Genomic DNA, 19,642 nt, shown 5'->3' on the forward strand with positions numbered 1-19,642 from the left:
AGGTGGTGCCTCTTGTTACCATTATGCTCACACAATGGGATAATTAACATGATGGTCACGAGGAATTCTGAATGACCCAGGGAATGGCAAAACACACACAAACACAGAATACCGGGTCATACATGTGATCTGCTCTCATAGAAGCCTCATGAAAGAATTAGTTAAAGGAAGGAAAATTCAACAGCTATCTTTGATTATTTTTGATTATCGCAGGGTTGAGGAATTATGGGTGATTTATATCCTTTTCTCTACGTTCTTCTCTGTTTCCCCAATTTTGTTTCTGTTTTACAAAGAGGGTTTATCACTTTAATAATTAAAAAGAAAAAAAATTCATACAAAAATCCAGTTACACCTAGTTCTTAGAGGAAGCTTTATGCATTCATCTTGTTGCCTTGGGAACCAAAATTAATTCTCACTCACTGCTGGAGATGCAATTCAGCAGGGCCCGGAGGTTTCTGGGCACTGTTACCTGAAGTTGTAGCCAGGGTACAAGGACTCATTGGTGGTCTTGTCATCAAGGCGACGGAAGGTGTATTTTGGGCGGCAGCGATGGAACCAACTGTCCAGGTTGCAGTCCCAGTAGATCTCAATGCCCATGATCCCTCCCTGGGGAAGGACAAGGAGACAGTCCTTAAGTCCTGCTGCACGTGGGATGCAGCCACCAGACCTCTCCCTGCCTAGGGATGGTCACTATGGTTTTGTTTTTTGTTTTTTGTTTTTAGAGGGAAACACAGATTGAAGTTTCAGAGCCATAGCTCAGCCCCATCTAACACACACGCGTGGCTGCAAACGCATCTCCCTGCTCGCCCTCCCATCTGGGACACGCCCTCGTATTTATTTTCCTAAAATACAACTTTCAGTAAATCTCTTACATAATCTAACACCTTGAATGGCTTCCTCCACCCTCCCACCCCATTAAAGTTTAAGTTGAAGCTTGTTACACTGGGAATTCAGGGAGCCCCATCACATCTCTTTTCTGTTTTACCTCCTAACACTCCCCTGGTGAAATCTCTTATTTCACCCTATCCACACTTATCCCTCAACACAATTGGCATTTTCATTTCATTTTTCTTTTTCTTAAAGACTTTATTTATTTATTTGACAGAGAGATCACAAGTAGGCAGAGAGGCAGGCAGAGGGGGGGATGGGGAAGCAGGCTCCCCGCAGAGCAGAGAGCCCAATGTGGGGCTCGATCCCAGGCCCTGGGATCATGACCTGAGCCGAAGGCAGAAGCTTTAACCCGCTGAGCCACCAGGTGCCCCTCATTTTTCTTTTTTTATAGCACAACTTATATATTTCAAATGGACAAAAAATTAGTATCATTTATAGTTATCTTAAGATAAATTGCCTTTAAATGGGAGCTTCCTTTCCAGTACTTTGAGGTCTACAAGACGTATCTAGAAAATATACTACTGTGGAAAATGACTGCTTAAATCGAATGGGGGAGAGGGGAGGGCCTGTGGTTTCTCTTTTTTGATTAATTGCTGTAACACTGTCCTTCAAGTGGCTGAGGGAGTTTCATGTTTTCTTTAGACATTATTAGGCGCCGGAGCTCTCACAGGACAACTTTGATGCTACATGAATTCTGCCATTTTGCTAGCACTGATACAGCTCTTGGGTCTACCACTCCAATAGAACTATTAACACCATTCATATTAATTTTTGTTACATATCTTACAAAGGGGGATATGGGGCACTTGGGTGGCTCAGTGGGCTAAAACCTCTGCCTTCGGCTCAGGTCATGATCTCAGGGTCCTGGAATCGAGCCCTGCATCGGGCTCTCTGCTCAGTGGGGAGCCTGCTTCCTCCCTTCTTTCTCTCTGCCTGCCTCTCTGCCTACTTGTGATCTGTCTGTCAAATAAATAAAATCTTTAAAAAAACAAAACAAAACAAAGGGGGCTGCTTCTGGGTATTTAGGTCCACATTCTATTTTAAGGTTGTATATTCAGTTTTCATTTATTTATTTGACAGAGGCCCAGTTTTATTTATTTATTTATTCATTTATTTATTAGAGGCCCAGTTATCATCCCTATCCATCTTGTAAGTGTCATGCCTTCGTCATCTTCTAGACCCCAGCTAACTGTGCCATCTCCCACTCCTTTCTGGCCTTCTTCCAGTTCTTCCAACAGTCAGAAATTACGAGGGACATTTACTCCTGAGCGCGTGGTGGCTGCCATCTTGCATCGCTGTCGCTTCATTTCATTTTTTTTTTTTAAAGATTTTATTTATTTATTTGACAGAGAGAGATCACAACTAGGCAGAGAGGCAGGCAGAGAGAGAGAGAGAGAGGGAAGCAGGCTCCCTGCTGAGCAGAGAGCCCGATGCGGGACTCGATCCCAGGACCCTGAGATCATGACCTGAGCCGAAGGCAGCGGCTTAACCCACTGAGCCACCCAGGCGCCCTTCATTTCATTTTTTTAAAACAGCTTTAAGATATAGTTCACATACAATTTGTGCAAGTGTATTCAAGTGTATAATTCAACTTTTTAGTATATTCACATATATGTGTGACTGTCACTTTCCAAATTTTATAGTTTCGTTGCCTCCAAAAACCCCTAAACCTTCATCAATGCCCTTTCCACCCCTCCTATAAGCCCTAAACAACCACTAATTTACTTTCTGTCTCTATAGAGTTGCTTATTCTGAACTTTCATATGAATGAAATCATATGTGATCTTTTATGGCTGACTTCTTTTACTTAGCACGATATTTTAATTTTTATTTATTTATTTTTTTAAGTAGGCTCCATGCCCAGTGTGGGGCCTGAACTCACAACCCTGAGATCAAGGCCTGAGCCAAGATCAAGAGTCAGATGCCCAACTAACTGAGCCACCCAGGTGCTCCCACTTAGCATGAGGTATTTTTTTTAAGATTTTATTTTACTTATTTTAAAGACTTGAGAGAAAGAGAGAGAGAGAGAGAGAGCGTGAGCTAGAGGAGGAACAGAGGGAGAAGGACAAGCAGACTCTGTGCTGAGACAGAGCCCAGTGCGGGGCTCCATCCCAGGACTCTGATGTCATGACCTGAGCTGCAAACAAGAGTTGGAGGCTTAACTGAATGAGCCACCCAGACGCCCCTTAGCATAATATTTTTAAAGTTCACTCATATTGTAGCCCATATCTGTACTTCATTCTGTCTTATGATGGAAGACAGTTCCATTGTGTGGATAGACTACAATTGGTTTATCTGTTAGACATTTGGATTGTCTCCTCCTTTCAGCTATTATCGATAATGCTTCTGTGAACACATAATGTATGAATTTTTGTGTGGACATGTGGTTCACTTCTCTTGGGTATGTACTTAAGAGTGGAATTGCTGGGTACATTTGACTTTTCGGTCTCAGTCCTTATCTTTTCTCCCATTCAAATATTTCTCCTACCATCTCTCTAGCTAAATCATCATCTTCCTCCTTCAAGACTCAACTTACATCTTTCCTTATCTGTTTAGCTACCCCATCCCCCTCAATTCAAGGTGATCCTTCTCTTTTCTGAACTTCTAAGGAATCTCTCTTTTTTAAAAGATTTTATTTATTTATTTGAGAGAGAGAGAATTAGAGAGAAAGAGCATGAGAAGGGGGCAGGGTCAGAGGGAAAAGCAGACTCCCCACTGAGTAGGAAGTCTGATGCGGGACTCAATCCCAGGACTCCAGGATCATGACCTGAGCTGAAGGCAGTTGCTTAACTAACTGAGCCACCCAGGCGTCCCTCTAAGGAATTTCTTAATCTCTTACCTCTACTTGGTACCTCTTTCTTCCTACAAACATGTTGTGAGCACTGACTATCTTATTTCACTGGTTCTTAGACACCGTTGCTTATCAGATGCATAGTTTTATTTTTATGTTCCTCTCAGAAATGCTATGAATTAAACTGAAATTCTGTCAATCGAAAGCACTTTCTGATATCAGAAATATTAAAATGTGGAAAAAAGTATGTTCTTTGCATTGATGAAAGGTGGTATTTTCAAGTATGCTAGAATCTAGGGATAAAAAGATGAGTAGCAAGCAGACTCTGACTTGGAGAAAGGGGAAATACAGAATAATCACAATAGTCATTTGTTGGCATGAAGCTAAGTACTCGGCTTATTATTGTAAACATCTGAAGTTTCTGTCACTCAGCATCCTGTCCTCCTGGTAAAAGTGCCTGGAATTTTCTTTAGGTAATGTTTCTCTCAGCTGAGTGGTTTGAATGGGATTGTCCCCTGTCCCAGCTCCAGGAGAGGCAACATGAACTAACCTGGCCAGTAAGGTCTGTGTGTTCCTCTGGACCTGGTGACTGGTTCAGGAATAGGTATGTGGCCCAAGATAGACCCATCAGAGTCCTCTCTGAGACATTTTGCCAGAACCATTAAAAAAGAGGTCATCTGTGGTTTGGGACCACTAGCCAGAGACCACGACAATCCAGAGCAGCATTGTCCAGCAGAATCTTCTGCAGTGATGGAAATATTCTCTATTCATGCTGTGCAGTAAAGTAGCCACTGGCCACATGTGACTGTTAAGTGCTTGAAACGTGGCTAGTATGACAGAGGAGATAAATATTTCACTTCATTTCAATTAGTTTAATTTAAATAGCTTCATGTGACTAGTGGCTACCGTATCAGACAGCACAGTTGTAGGACTTTGGTGGCTTTGCCTTTACATACGAGTAGTCTGCCTATGAGTGACATCACCATTAAGGAAACAGCAAAGGGATGAAAGGAGTCAGATTCCTAATGACATCATTTGAGTTTCTAGATGCAGCCATGCCTGCTGCTATCACATGCTTCATTCAGTCAACAAATATTTATTGAGTACCCACTATGCTGAGCAATACACAAAAATTAACAAAAAAGTCCAAAGATGCCTGTCCTCATGGAACTTATGTTCTAGTCAGGGAAGACAGACAACAAACAAATGGATATATAAAATATATACTATGTCAGGTAGTGCTAGGTGCTGGGGATAAAAATAAACCTGACAAGGGCCATAGTGCCTGCTGGGATAGGGGTAGAAATTGAAATTATCATTGTAAGGTTTTTTTCGGGGTGTGGGGGAGGAGAGAGAGAGTCTTAAGCAGGCTCCATGCCCAGTGCAGAGCCCGAGGCGGGGCTTGATCTCACAACCCTGAGATCATGACCTGAGCTAAAATCAAGAGTTGGATGCTCAACCTACTGAGCCACCCAGGTGCCCTGAAACTGTCATTTTAAAGGTAGTGGTAAGGGAAAGCTTCACTGAGCTTATATTTGAGCAAATATTGGAAGCAGCTGAGGAAGACAGCTAAGGCTGTGTCTGGGGCAAGGCCATTCCAGGAAGAGGGAAAAAGCAGAAGAAAATAAGAAAACTCCCAAGATGGGATGCTCCCTCTCTAAAACAAACAAATAAATAAAATCTTTAAGGGGCGCCTGGGTGGCTCAGTGGGTTAAGCCGCTGCCTTCGGCTCAGGTCATGATCTCAGGGTCCTGGGATCGAGTCCCGCATCGGACTCTCTGCTCAGCAGGGAGCCTGCTTCCTCCTCTCTCTCTCTGCCTGCCTCTCTGCCTACTTGTAATCTCTCTCTGTCAAATAAATAAATAAAATCTTTAAACAAAAAATAGAAAAGAAAACTGAGGTACGAAAATGTTTTGGGTGTACAAGAAGATCCGTTTCCCTTGGTGTGTCTTAACATGAGTTAATAATACATGGTTCTTTTTTATTTTTTCTATTAAGCTAATTGAGTTTGGTTTCTTTTTGTCCCCAAAATGTTTCGTTCTTCTTTTTTTTAAGGATTTTATTTATTTATTTGACAGAGATCACAAGTAGGCAGAGAGGCAGGCAGAGACAGAGAGGGAGAAGCAGACTCTCCGCTGAGCAGAGAGCATGATGTGGGGCTCGATCCCAGGACCCTGAGACCATGACCTGAGCCAAAGGCAGAGGCTTAACCCACTGAGCCACCTAGGCACCCCCAAAATGTTTCTTGATTGATTCTTTGCTTACGTCATTTGAGTTGGATGTCTATAAGGTGCAGCTGGGAGAATCTTGACTAACCCAAGTGTGGTGGCCTGAATAATGACTCCCAATGGTATTCCTAATCCCAGGTCCCAACCCTCGGCATCTTCAGATATAGTATTTTATATGGCACAAGGGACTGCAGATGTGATGAACTTAAGGATCCTGAGATGGGGAAATTATCTTGGATTATCCAGATGGGCCCTACATGTTTCCTTTTATAAATGCTCTCTCTGAAAAAGACCAGTAGCTTTGTAAGAGGAAGGCAGAGGGAGATTTGGCACAGAATAAGTCAATGTGACCACTGACACAAGATGCTATGCAGCTGGCTTCGAAGCTGGGAGAAGGGGCTGCAAGCGTTTAGCTCTAGAAGGTGGAAAAGGCCAGGAAATGGATTCTCCTGTGGAGCCTCTGGAGGGTGCTTGGCCCCGCCGATACCTTGATTTTGATTTGTGAAACTGATTTTGGACTTCTGACCTCCAGAAGTATAAAAGAAAATGTGTGTTGTTTTAAGCCACTGAGATCATGGTGGGTTGTTAGAGCAGCCACAGGAACTACTGCCCCAGGGATGTCACTCACAGGCTTGTTGTGGGATTAGGTGTGGTGATGCAGGGCAAGGCCTTGGCACCATGCAGGGATGTACTGAATGCTCAGTAAAGGGAGCCCTGTAACTAGGACCCAGGGGCCCAGCCTCTTGGCCATTTGACATCTTCCATCCCCCAACTCAAACCCTCGCCGTCCAAAGACACCACCAACCTGAATTGCCACTTCTGAAAAATTATCTCCTGTTTCTTGGAAAATTTCTCCCAGTCGGAAAATGGGACACTGTGGATTCTGAGTCTTGTGAAAGGTACAAGTGATGTTTATACCTGGCAAGATGTTTCTCCTGCATGAGAAGCAAGCAAGCAAACATATTTTTGAAAACTGAGACCCATCTCCTTCATGGGAGTGACCCAGTTTGTGGCTGGGTTCCATGAGGGGCCCTGAGGATCCTCAGCCCCTGGGATTCACACCCTTGTGTGGTCCCCTCCCCCCCGAGCAGTGTCCATCTGTGCGACCGTTAGCATGTGGCAGAAGTGATGGTGTATCATTTCCAGGCTTAAGTCATAAAAGCCCGTGGCTTCCATCTTGTTTACTGTCTTACTGGCTTGTTGTCTGTCCCTCTTAGATCACTTGCTCTGAGGGAAGCCAGACACCATTCCCAAGGACACTCAAGCAGTCCTGGTGGAGGTCCGTACGGTGAGGAACTGAACCTCCTGCTGACAACCAGGTGAGTGAGCTTGGAAGAAGTTTCTGGTCTCAGTCAAGCTAGAGATGACTGCAGTCCCCACTGACAGCTTGACTGCAACCTGAGAGATCCTGAATCAGAACCATCCATAGAAGTCATTCCCACATTCCTTACCCCAGAAATTGCAGGACACAATAAATATTGGTTGTTAAGCTTCTAAATTTTGGCATAATTCACTACACAGCAGTAGTGGCTAATGGCCAGACATTCTGGGCACTTACGTGGTGTAGTTGTGGCCAGGAAAGTCGATGTTATTCTTGATGAGCACAGTGAAGTTTTCGGCACTGTTCAAGAGCGCGGGCCTGAGAGAGAGGCGAAATGGGGATCAGTGGGCCAATGGGACCACGGGCTTCCAGTTTCTGGCTGGGGTCATTGCAATGAGTAAAGAGAAATATAGTCTAGTAGGCAAAATTTTCCTAAAAATCTAAAAAAGAGGAAGAATGTTTCTCTTCCTGAGACCCCCGTGGCATTTACTCTAACCCTTCTCACACTCTGATGTAATTGTGTGTTTAGGATGTGTGGTGATGTACTGGTAAATGGTTAACAGCCAGGTCTCCAGGAGGGAAGAAAAACTCTGACATGTAGCATTTACTGATTAGTGTAAGCACCCCCATCATGGCTGATCTCAAGCCAGTAGTGGGTATCACTGAACTTGGAGTTGGGAGGGGATGAGCATAATTGGCTCAGAGTCAGTATAAGCCAGCTTCAGCAGCCCCCTGTTTGTATCTTTCCCTATAGGCTTGGATTCTTTCTACATGTATAGTTGGCTCTATCAGTCATAGGTTGATAGGCGCTGGGTAGCATAAATTCCCCATGAGTTAGAGGAGCCCAAATCCTCGACTTTAGGAAGGTCCACTCACAACCCATTGATTCATTCATTTGACAAATATTTATTGGCCTGGGCATGGGGCTGGGCACTGGGAATATAGTGATGAACAAGACAGTCAAGGTTTTTGTCCTTATGCAGTTGACAGTCTGCTAAAGATGGAGAGAATTGGCTGTGGATAGAGTTACAGCTGGTACCTTATTGTTGGCAGGCCTGAGTGGGTGGCAGATATATATAATGGGAGTAGCACCAGGAAAGGATGGAAGTATTTGGAAAGGGGCACCAAAAATGATCTGCTTTTTATTCCAGAATTGCCAGAGCCCAGCTTTGCCTCTATTTAGGATATAACTATAGAGAACACTATAGGTTTTGCCTGTCCAGCATCCTTTCCCCTCTGTTAGAAGCGCCTCAGTTTTCTTCCTTTGAGATAGCTAAGTCTTTTCCACTCACAGCCCAGAGGTTTTGGTGGGGAGGTGTCCATTTTCTGGACATTTATAGACCCCAGGGTGGACTAGTGACCCAGAGCTGGCTAAACACAATAACCCTGTCCTTTCATGGCTATAGTAATTGGTTGATTGTCATGTGATTTAAGCCAATGAAAACATTCTAGGACTTTTGTAGGAAATACTGGAAAAAGAAAAACTCATTTTCTTTAGGATTGCTAGTAGTAAAGACAGTGTAAACCTGGAGTTCCCTGGACCACAGTGTGAGGAAAGCCAAAACAGAAGAAAGAATAACCGGGGGGAGGGGGGGGGGGGGGGGATGGGGTTGGGGATTGGAAGAAACAGAAAGAAAAAGAATCTTAATGACATCATTTTTATTTGAAGCCTGGATCAAGCCTTACCTGAAGGTAATACTTCAGGACTCCTCATTTACAGAAATTTTATTTTATTTTATTTTTAAAGATTTTCTTTACTTATTTGATAGACAGAGATCACAAGTAGGCAGAGAGGCAGGTGGGGGTGGGGGGAGAAGTAGGCTCGCCACTAAGCACAGAGCCCAATGTGGGGCTCAATCCCAGGACCCTGGGATCGTGACCTGAGCCGAAGGCAGAAGCTTTAACCCACTGAGCACCTAGGTGCCCCAGAAATTTTAAAAAATAATAATAACATTGTCTTTTTTCCTGAAGCCAGTTTAAGTTGTATTTCTGAAATTTGCATTAAAAAATCTTATTTACACAGATACCTACCACATGCTAGACGGTTTACCTTTAGAACATTCTAAATCCCATGCTTCTGGGGCAACATTCTAAGAATAAGAGGACTTGAAACTTGAAAGATCAAAGCCCTTTATTCCTCTCTTTTGATATTTTTAACTTTCTTCCTTGAATTATAGCTCTCTGTGCACATGGCTTACCTCCGATTAGACTGCAAGAGGCTTGGGATCTACTCTCTGTCTGGGTCTGCTTGTATTTTTAGCACAGTCTCTTGTGCATAGTTACATATAGAATAAATATCTAATACCTCCTATATGGTATTGGATGTGTTGACTGAATAATTAAATGAATCATTTTAGTAATCCCTTTGCGTAACATACAAGGAAACTAAAGTTCAGGGGATTGCTTGCCCAAGGTCATATAAAACTGTGCAGTCCAGGGGTGCCCGGGTGGCTCAGTGGGTTAAGCTGCTGCCTTCGGCTCAGGTCATGATCTCAGGGTCCTGGGATCGAGTCCCGCATTGGGCTCTCTGCTCGGCGGAGAGCCTGCTTCCCTTCCTCTCTCTCTGCCTGCCTCTCTGCCTACCTGTGATCTCTCTCTGTCAAATAAATAAATAAATTAAATTAAATTAAAACAACAAGCAAACTGTGCAGTCCAAGGACCTGTACTTTGGAAATGCCTAGTATTTCTCTGATGAGTAAGTTGGTGACTGAAAACTGTTAGGGCCAATTTAATGTTAAAACCTGTTTAACTATTAGGGCCTGCTTAGCCAGAGCAACTCTATATTGCCTAGGTAGCCATATTGTTGTTTACATCCACGGACTTCATTCCGGGAATAAATGCCCCAATAGTTCCTGGTATGGTTCTGGGTATCGATTCCGGGAGTAAACGCCTTAACAATAGAAGCCACGTACCTTAGGTCTGTGGTTATGCCCTATAAAACCAACCTGTGAGATCGGGAAGGGGTGGTCGCTCTCTTTGGAGGCAGCCCTGGCGGGTCAGTCTGACTTCTAATGCTTGGCATAGAATAAAGCTCTACATAACTTTCACTTTGTCTCAGTCTTGTTTCCCTGGCGGGTCAGTCCAACTTCTAATGCTTGGCATAGAATAAGGCTTTGCATAACTTTCACTTTGTCTCAGTCTCGTTCCTTTGATAACGGACCCCAACGAAAACTACAGGCAATCAAGAGGCCTCTTGCCTTGAACCGATAGTTCCCTCAGGCCCTGGGCAATTCTTTCCGTGAAAAAGAAACTTCTCTGACCTAGAAATAAACCTGGGTAGTGCCATTAATGATTGAGGACTGGACAGGCTGACACTGCCAAACACTTCCCACCCTGACAAGGGAAGCCTTTGCCTGGACCTTCTAAAAAGTCATTTTGGGGCAATCTTCTCTTTGCCCCAAAGATGCCGATGGTGTGGTTTTGAGTCACATTCATTTAGAGCTGTGTTCTCCTGTATGATATCCCCTAGGCATGTGTGACTATTAAAATTGAACTTATATTAAAAATTCAGTTGCAGTCACCACATTTTAAAGTGCCCAATGGCCACTTGTACCTAGTGGCTACCATATTGGACAGTGCAGGTACAGAACATTTTCACCATTGCAGAAAGTTCCATTGCACAGTGCTGGTCTAGAACCACCACACTTCCAGGGGCAGATCATTTGTGTGCGAGTGTGTGCGTGCCGTTATACAACACTTACTATAAACCAGGCATGGGGCTCACTTTACTTTTGAGGTACAAGTATCATCTCATTTAATTCTCACGACAGCCCTGTGAGTGGGGGCAACTATTTATCCTCATTTTAGAAATAAGGGAAATGAAGCTCAGAAAGGTTAAACTGCTTGCTCAAGGTCACACAGTGAGGAAGTGTTAGAGTCAGAATTTGAATCCAGGTCTCTCTGTTCTTCTGCTGAAAGTACCAATCTCTGTGGTTTCTGAGATTTAACATCAAGCTCTGCTTTCTGGGTCTGACTTTGTGTGTTAAACAGAAGAATCAACAAAAAGGCTCCACGAATCTGTATGTCACTGTGACCACTTCATTTAAGAAAACTTCTCTCCCTCCCTCCCTTACTCTTTCCTCCTCTTTCCTCTCCCCTTCACTTCCCCTTTCTTCCTTTTTCCTTTCCTCCCTCCCTTCCTGCCACCTTTCCATCCTTAATCGCTCAGTATGGACACCGACCAGTCAGAGTGGGACCTGCTGTACTGCTCGAGGAGGGCTCCAGAGGTGCTTTGTAAGGTGCTGGGACAGCCAGGGGCCCAGGGTTACCCAGGGGTGCTCAGGGTAATAGTCATATACCAGTCAGTACAGAATTATTGCAGTATTTTTAACAATCAGCATGGCCTTCTCGGAGACCACTGGTGTGCCGAGTGAATAGGACCCAGGACTTTTCATCTGCTCAATGATCAGGGCCACCCCATCTCCCCCCCCATCCCCGCAGCTCACCGGGGGGGCTCTCCCACTTCCTCGACGGGACACCAGGCGGAGACTTCACAGGTCTTCAGCCTTTCTTTATATACTACACACCTTCCGGTCTGGATCCCTGGTGTGGAGGTGGGGAGGGCCAAGGGACCAGGAAGCACAGGTATGAAAACCATGGGTGCGTCATGAACTAAACTCAAGCAAGAGACTCTTTATTTATCCTTTTCAACCCAAGCAGTTTCAGCTTCCACGAAACCCCATTTGAACCATTAACTTACATAAGGCAACCCAAGCAAAGCGCACATCGGACAATAAGCTTTTTAAAAAAAAAGATTCAGAGAGAAGGCAGAGAGATTGTGGATTCTGTTGGCTTTTTTGGTTTCTTTGCAAGAAAAAATGCTGAGAGAAGAGCTGAGCAGGGTGTGTTCTCTTGCCTGGCATACGTGGACTAGAACTTGGCATCTAAGAGGGCACCAGAGTCCCTTAGGGGTGTACAGCATGAATCAGGGGTGTGCAAAGCCACAGAATGAACATGGCATATCTTCTGGAGCGTTCGTGTCACTAGCAGATTCTCGAGCAGCAAATTAAATAGTAAGTTGTGTTTGAATGGTCTCTGTACCAGCTCAAACACACACTTCTTATGGAACAAAATGTAACATCCATAGGCCTTTTTTGTGTATGTGTGTGTGTTGTAACCACTGATGGCTTTATCTTTTTGGTGGTGGTTTTTTTTTTTTTTTTTTTGGTCATGTGACTCTTTAAGTTAAAACGAGGGATACAGAAATACTATAGGTTAGTGGTGGTACCAGCCCTAGGCACCCTGGGCCTGTAATTCATACTCCTCAGCCTTTGGTGAAATTTGAGGGGGAAAGCTCAGCATACACAGATGGCACTGGGGACCATCGGATTTTTTTGTCAATGAGAACCCCGAAGATGCTAATTCTGAAGGATTTCAGGAGCTGCAGGAGCAGGAGCTGATCTAATTCACTAGGGAATTAGATCACATTGCTAGACAGTAGCCAGTCTTCTGGGGACAGAGCAGAGGCATGGGACAGACATAGGCTCTCCCATGGCCTAGTGAGGGGGGAAAAAGGCAGCTGAGAGCCAGAAGCTGAAGATTTGAACTTTAGGGCTTTGTGAATGTCATCAGGGTACCAGACCACCTCCCCCCTCGGGATCCCAGAAAAGAAACAGAACATACCTTTGCTCTGTGGGTCCATCCGTCCCTCTTTACAATTCTTGTCAGAGGAACAGATCGTCCTCCTGGTGGGAAACTACAGGGAGAAGGACAGGATAGTGGGGAGTGAGCAGCATGTATCTCTCAATACACAGAAAAGCAGATGCCCCTGTACGCACCAAAACTTGTACACAAATGTTCACAGCAGCCAAAAAGTAGAAACAACCCAAATAGTCATCAGGACAAACAAATAGTAGTGCATTCATAAAATGAATATAACATGGCCATAAAAAGGAAGGAGGCACGGATACCTGCTACAACACGACGATGCTTCAAAATGCGATGCCGAGTGGAAAGAAGCCCCAAAAGGCCACATATCGTATGATCTCAATGATACGAAATACCCAGAATAGACAAATCCACAGAGACAGAAAGTAGATCAGTGCTTGCCAGAGGCTGAGGGAGGCGGGGGATGGGAGTGACTGCTCATGAGTACAGGACTGCTTTTTGGCGTGATGAAAATGTCCTAGAATTAGGTCGTGGTGTAGTGGTACAACATTGTGAAAATACGAAAAACCCCTCATTGCTTCACTTCAGAATGGAGGACTTTATGGCATCTGAGTTACATGTCAATAAGAAATAAAAATGAAAATCTAAAAAGCAGATGCCAAAGCAGCCAGGTACCACTTTCAGGGAAAGCCTCCCGGGCTGGAGGGCAAGAGGCCTGGTCCAAGCAGCGCCTGACTGCAGAACTGGGCAAAGCCACCAGCGCTTCCTCCTGGCCTCAGAAAATGAGGTCAGCTAGGTCTCAGGCCTGAGGACAGAAGGAAGAAAAGAGAAATTCGATGACTCGTTTATGCACATTTGAGTTTCTGTGTTCTAGGGAGCAGGTTTAATGGCCAGCCTTAGGGGAACCGCAGTGTGAAAATGGCCTCTGCCCATCAACTTCCTCTGACCTGTGCCCCCTCCAGAAGCTCTTCTTACCCGCCCCGACCACACCAGGTCCCCTCCTTACGTCAGGACATTTCCCCTGCTGTTGGCCTTCTGTCTTGAGAAAGTTTGTCATCACGAAGAAGGAGTTTGCCTGCAGAGAGAGAGGAGAGACAAAGGTCAGGCCTTGGAGAGCGGAGTTACTTCGTCAGAAATCCAGGCTGCTCAGTGCCTGGGGCGGCGAGTCTTCCACCTTTCTGAACCACACTCGAGAAATCAGGTCTGGGAGCAACTTGGACTGCACTGAGGGCTTAATATCAAAGCTGGATGAACCGCCCTGCTGAGCTGAAGGAGAGCAAAGGGACATTCGGAACTGATTGAGCGTTCATTTTCCATCCCAGCCTCAAAAGCAGCCTTGTCATTTTTTGCACACAATAAAATCCCATTAAATCGAAACTTAAGAGACCTGCTGGGGGAGGGCAGTGGGGTGTTGGCTTCATCAGAACACTGTTCAGATTATCCAGGATTCTTTTTTTCAGGATTTTAATTAAAGGGCAAAAGGCAGCCCATAACCCAGGAAGTAGCTGGAGATCTTACTGAACCCTCTGGTAGAAACAAATAGTGGCCTGGGTTTTACGGTTTTGCAAAGCACCCCAGCGCCCAGATGCTGCGGAAGGGCCCCGCTGTCCCTCCCAGCCTCCCAGTCTGTTCTTCGGTGTTCTCGTTCCTACTTTGATTCTCCTTTTTGACTGTTCTACTTTTATTTTCTCTTCTTGCAAATTTAAGCAGCCAGATAACCTCTCCCCGTGACCCACACCCTTCCTTTCTTTGTCATCCATTTCCTTTCCCTTGTGCAAGAACGTATCTGAGTGAGTGGTTTTTATTTTTCTGGAGATATTTTTGTTGATAAAACCACATGAACAATTTAGAAGGGTCCGTCCTGTCCGGGCAGGAAGTTCTTTGTCCTCCTGAATCTAGGCAGACCTTGCCGGCTTGATGGCCCTGCTTCTAAAGAGCTGTGTATAAATCAAGTTGTGAGTGAATCAAATCGTGCTTTAAATGCACCAGATCACACTGCTATTTTGAGAAACCCCATAGGACTCGGTAAAGCATAGAATCATCTTTGAGCTGCTGGATCTGACCCAATTTTGCAATTTTTAGGTTTTCTCAGTTGGGATTTTCACAGAGCTTTTAAAATAGGGCCAGTGTTTTTTTGGCCTGAGGCTCCGGGTCCCAGGGGAGGGAGGCAGGGCCCTGGTGACCAGGGAGGAGTCTTTGAGAATTGGTGACAAGAGCTCACCTGCAGGGGGAAGGTGTAATCTGCGGTGTCAAAGACCTCAGACACCATCTTCTTCATTCCATTCTCCAGTATCTCCGCCTTCACCTCTGCTATCCCTTTCACCTTGGTGTGCACGGAGCTGATGACAGACTCTTTCTTTTGGTACCGCTTGTCACTGATCAAAGCAAAGCTAAACGGCAGACACAGAAAAGCATCAGTGGTTTTCTCAAGGGAGGCACAGGGTAGTGGTGTTGGATGCAGGTTCTGAAGGCTGCCTCCATTCACATCCTAGCTTCGCTGGGTGACTTTGGGCAGGCTACCTGCCTCCGTTCTCCATGACTCACTTTCCTTAGCTGTAAAGTGGCAAGAATCATCGTACCTACCTCAGGGCTGGTTGTGAGGATGAAATGAGGTATGTGTACAAACTCATCAACATCGTATCTGGCACCTGCGAGCACTCACCGCATGGAAACGATTGCCCCCAATGTCAGTCTCCAGTATTGTCCAATACAAGCCCTCATTTACAGGGCAGTCTCTCCCCTGCCGGAGTCCAGCCCCAGATTGGTCCACCGGCTTTGTCCTGGGGCTGAGGAACACACCAATATCTAAGGATGTGTCCAGCAGGTCAGCCCCACATTTTCCAGAAACATCCACCTGGTTTATAATTAATATTGATCATAGCAGCTGCCCTTTATTGAGCAATTAGTACATGCCAAGTGCTCTCCATGCATCATCTGTTTAATCATAACAGCAGTAGGAGATAGTTACTGTAATCATCCCTTTTGTAGATGAGAGAATGGGCTCAGAGAGATACAGGAAATTGTGCATGTTAACACAGCTCGTCATTGGCAGAACTGAGGTCCTCAGCCAGACCTCTTAACCGCATATGGCACAGTGTGATGTAAAGTTTAAAGAAATCCAAAACAACAAATGTGTGTCCACACATGCTCATAGCAGCACCATTCATAATAGCCAAAAGATGGACATAGCCCACATGTTCAGCAGTAGATGAACAGATAAACAGAATGTGGTCTAACTGTACGATGAAATATTATTCAGCTAGACAAAGGAATAGAGTACTGATACATGCTATACTGTGCAGGAACCTCGAAAACATTATGCTAAGTAAAAGAAGACAGATTCAAGAGGCCACATACTGTATGATCCCATTTATGTGAAATAATCCAGAATGGGTAAATCCACAGCAACAGAGAGTTGACTGATGGGTACCAGGGACTGGGGAGCCGGAGTGACTATGAATGTGTGTGGTTTCCTTTTGGAGTGCTGAAAATGTTTTGAAACTAGATAGAGGTGGTGGACCCCAACAAGGTATTATTTAGTGCCACTGACTTGATCACTTTAAAATGGTTATTTCAGGGGCGCCTGGGTGGCTCAGTGGGTTAAAACCTCTGCCTTCAGCTCAGGTCATGATCCCAGGGTCCTGGGATCGAGTCCTGCATCGGGCTCCCTGCTCAGCGGGGAGCCTGCTTCTCCCTCTCCCACAGCCTTGGGGTTGTGAGTTTGAGCCCCATGTTGGGTGTAGAGATTACTCAAAAATAAAATCCTGGGGCACCTGGGTGGCTCAGTCGTTAAGAGTCTGCCTTCAGCTCGGGTCATGATCCCAAGGTCCTGGGATCAAGCCCTGCATCGGGCTCCCTGCTCCCTGGGAAGCCTGCTTCTCCCTCTCCCACTCTCCCTGCTTATGTTCCCTCTCTTTTTGGGTCTCTCTCTCCTTCAAATAAATAAATAAATCCTTAAAAAAAAATCCTAAGGAAAATAAAAGAAAAAAAAAAAAAACTCATCAAGAAGGACATTGGAGGGTGCCTAGGTGGCTCAGTGGGTTGGGCCTCTGTCTTCAGCTCAGGTCATGATCTTAGAGTCCTGGGATTGAACCCTGCATTGGGCTCCCTGCTCAGTGGGGAGTCTGCTTCTCCCTCTGACCCTCTCCTCTCATGCTCTCTCTCTCTTTTTCTGTCAAATATATAAATAAAATATTTTTAAAAATTTAAAAATTAAAAAAAGAAAAAGAAGGACATTAGAACTAGAGATCCAGATTTTAGGTCCCATCAGCATATATGAGAAAGAGCTATGACATACAATTCCATAGACAAATATACTTGTTCGACAGTGTATTTCAGCCTGGCATCACAGTATGAACACGGTCTGTGCAGTGTCCTGTGTCCGACATGGTGACATGCTCCCAGAATAACCCTGGGTCAGTTTGGCCCACCATTTGGGAAGCTCAGTTTGAGTCTGTCATCTTCATTTCAGGCACACAACATGTTATAGATCAGCTGTAATGGAATCCAACCCTCTCATAAGTCAGAAAACTAGTCTTTGTACGGTAATGAACTTGTCATGCAAGAGCCACATCAAAGGAAAAAAAGAAGAAAAGAGTTGACCATATTCTGCCCTAACGACCGTCCCCAAGACTCAGACAAGCCATGTCACTTCTAGCCATGGGTGTAGTCCCACGGGAACAAGTGGGGGGCTGCCTGGCTCCCAGATCCCTGTGAACTTTCAGCTAGAAGAAGCTACAGTTCTGTGCATGCTGAAGACTGAAAACCCATGGGTCCCTCTGGTGCGTGGGCAGGAAGGAGCTTGGGGCTTACGGACGCCTCGGAGGATGGGGAGAAAGACATGGTGCGGTGGAAAGCTACGAACCTGGGCAGGTCAAAGAGGACTAATGGGAAGGGAAGTGGGCACTCAGGGCAGGTGTGGCTTCAGGAGGGGAGCTGCAGAGGGATGGGGAGGAGGGAAGGACAGAGAATGAGCTCAGCTATGGAACTCTGAGGCTCACACACAGCTCCAGCTCAACAGGTGTAGATGAAGGTGTCCACCGTGAAGAGGACTTGCACACCCTGGATATGAAGGGCTTTCTCTTATTGGCACCTTAGGGGGCCCCATGCCAGCGTGGTGAGAGAGTCCTCAAAGGGCCTCAGGCCGGGAAGCACAGCTCAGCAAAGCCTGACTCTCCCTCACAGCTCCTGGACTCACTGAGTAAAGGTAAAGCAAAAGGATGGGATCTGAAAGTGAACCACCCCAGATCTGGGTAACTGACACTTAGCTCAAGGCCAACGTTTTCTTGGCCCCTAAAAGGACTGCGGGCCCTGGGCACTGTGTCCCCTGGGGCTCATGGAGAAGTTGGGCCCACAGCCACTGCTTTTTGTGTTTAAAACCCCAAGAGAAGAATCCAGTTATTTTCATCCCTGCCCTACTCGGCGGTGGGATGAGGTCTGCAAGAGGTCAAGGACAGCAACAGATGAGAAGCAAGTGGAGGAGAGCCTGCACCCCCAAGGCAAATTAAGTACCAACTGTATTAGTTTTCCATTGCTCCTGTAACAAATTCCCACAAACGTAGTGTCTTGATAGAAATTTATTCTCTTAGTTCTGGGGGTCAGATAACCTAAAAATGGTCTTAAGGGGCTGAAATCAAGGTGACTTCTGGGGGCTGGTTCCTTCTGGAAGCTCCATGAGACAATCTGTTCCTCATCTTTTCCAGCTTCTAGAAGCTGCCTTGGCATTCCTGGGCTCCTAGCCCCATCACTCCAACATCAACTCCCATTGTCATATCTCCTTTTTCTAGCTTGGGCCCTCTTGCTTCTCTGTTTTGAGTACTTTTGTCATTATGTTGGGGACGCTCAGATAATCAAGGATAATCTCACCATCTCAAGACCTTGAACTCAATTACATCAATTACTTAATTACAAAAGTTCTTTTGCCCATACAGATTCACAGGTCCTAGGGATTGGGAGTGGAAGGAAATCTTTTGCAGGCCATTATTTAGCCTACCCCAATACAGTTGGCCTGTTGTAGCTTTATAAGAGCCCTCCCACACTCCACCTTACGCCATCGTTTCCTGAGCTAGAGTGAAGGATTTTCAGTTTCTTGTTACCCACGGCTTAGCTACGATGTCATCTTCACTTCTCATTTCTTTTGGCTATTGCATTTCTTTTCCATCAGCCAACACTTCTGGAAAAATCCTTCCTTATAATGTTTCCCAAATACTCTCTGTCATTCAAAGATCATGTACTCCAGAATACAGTACTTTCTACACATTCAACTACATGGAGAACAGCGAGTGAATCTTAATCTATTAGTTAAAGTTTATCAGTTAGAGGGAAAATAATGGATACATGTAAAATCCTAACCTTGAGCCAAAAAACTCAGTTATGCCAGTACAAACCAGAGCCCAACCAAGTGGCAGAAGTTTATGTTAGAGGCCTGAACATTTTAGATAATCCTGAGCCCATATGAACCAACATTATGTTACATCATCCAGAAGAAGACAAAACGACAAAACAAACAATTAGTGTAATCTTAAGCTTCAGTGAAAAAAGCAGAATATTTCACTCTTGGGTGGTGGTAAGCCAAGGGCTTATGGCCACAGTAGGCAGCAAGCTGTAAAAGCCCTGTGTTTGGGTTTTATGAGACATATTTTTCAAGAAAAACCCTGTTAATTGTTGTAAAAGTGTAAATTTCACAGAACTGCACAAAGAATATGAAAAACTTCTGGTATCCTCCCTCCCAGAGTTTACTGCTGTTGAAACAGAATGTCTTCTAAGCATCTCTTTATGCCCACATCTTTGACACCCAAACATGGC

At 45.1% G+C, this 19,642-nt stretch overlaps 2 protein-coding genes across 2 annotated transcripts in view; one reads left to right on the plus strand and one right to left on the minus strand.

The window, feature by feature from the left end:
• IFT81 (intraflagellar transport 81) overlaps positions 1-19,642 on the plus strand; it is a 194,147-nt gene that overhangs the window by 41,424 nt on the left and 133,081 nt on the right. Inside the window, exon 3 of the mRNA XM_059408391.1 lies at positions 7,128-7,229. The gene's annotated coding sequence lies outside the window, so the exon portion shown is untranslated. The remainder of the gene's footprint in view (positions 1-7,127; positions 7,230-19,642) is intronic.
• Positions 1-19,642, minus strand: part of P2RX7 (purinergic receptor P2X 7) — a 48,261-nt gene that overhangs the window by 15,346 nt on the left and 13,273 nt on the right. The window contains exons 2-8 of the mRNA XM_059408390.1: positions 15,060-15,228; positions 13,845-13,913; positions 12,854-12,926; positions 11,677-11,773; positions 7,469-7,549; positions 6,716-6,845; positions 470-606 (exon numbers count right to left, since the gene is read on the minus strand). Coding sequence (XP_059264373.1) covers positions 470-606; positions 6,716-6,845; positions 7,469-7,549; positions 11,677-11,773; positions 12,854-12,926; positions 13,845-13,913; positions 15,060-15,228 — 756 coding nt within the window. The remainder of the gene's footprint in view (positions 1-469; positions 607-6,715; positions 6,846-7,468; positions 7,550-11,676; positions 11,774-12,853; positions 12,927-13,844; positions 13,914-15,059; positions 15,229-19,642) is intronic.

This window comes from Mustela nigripes, chromosome 8 (genome assembly GCF_022355385.1).
Source record: "Mustela nigripes isolate SB6536 chromosome 8, MUSNIG.SB6536, whole genome shotgun sequence".
Classification (NCBI taxonomy): domain Eukaryota; kingdom Metazoa; phylum Chordata; class Mammalia; order Carnivora; family Mustelidae; genus Mustela; species Mustela nigripes.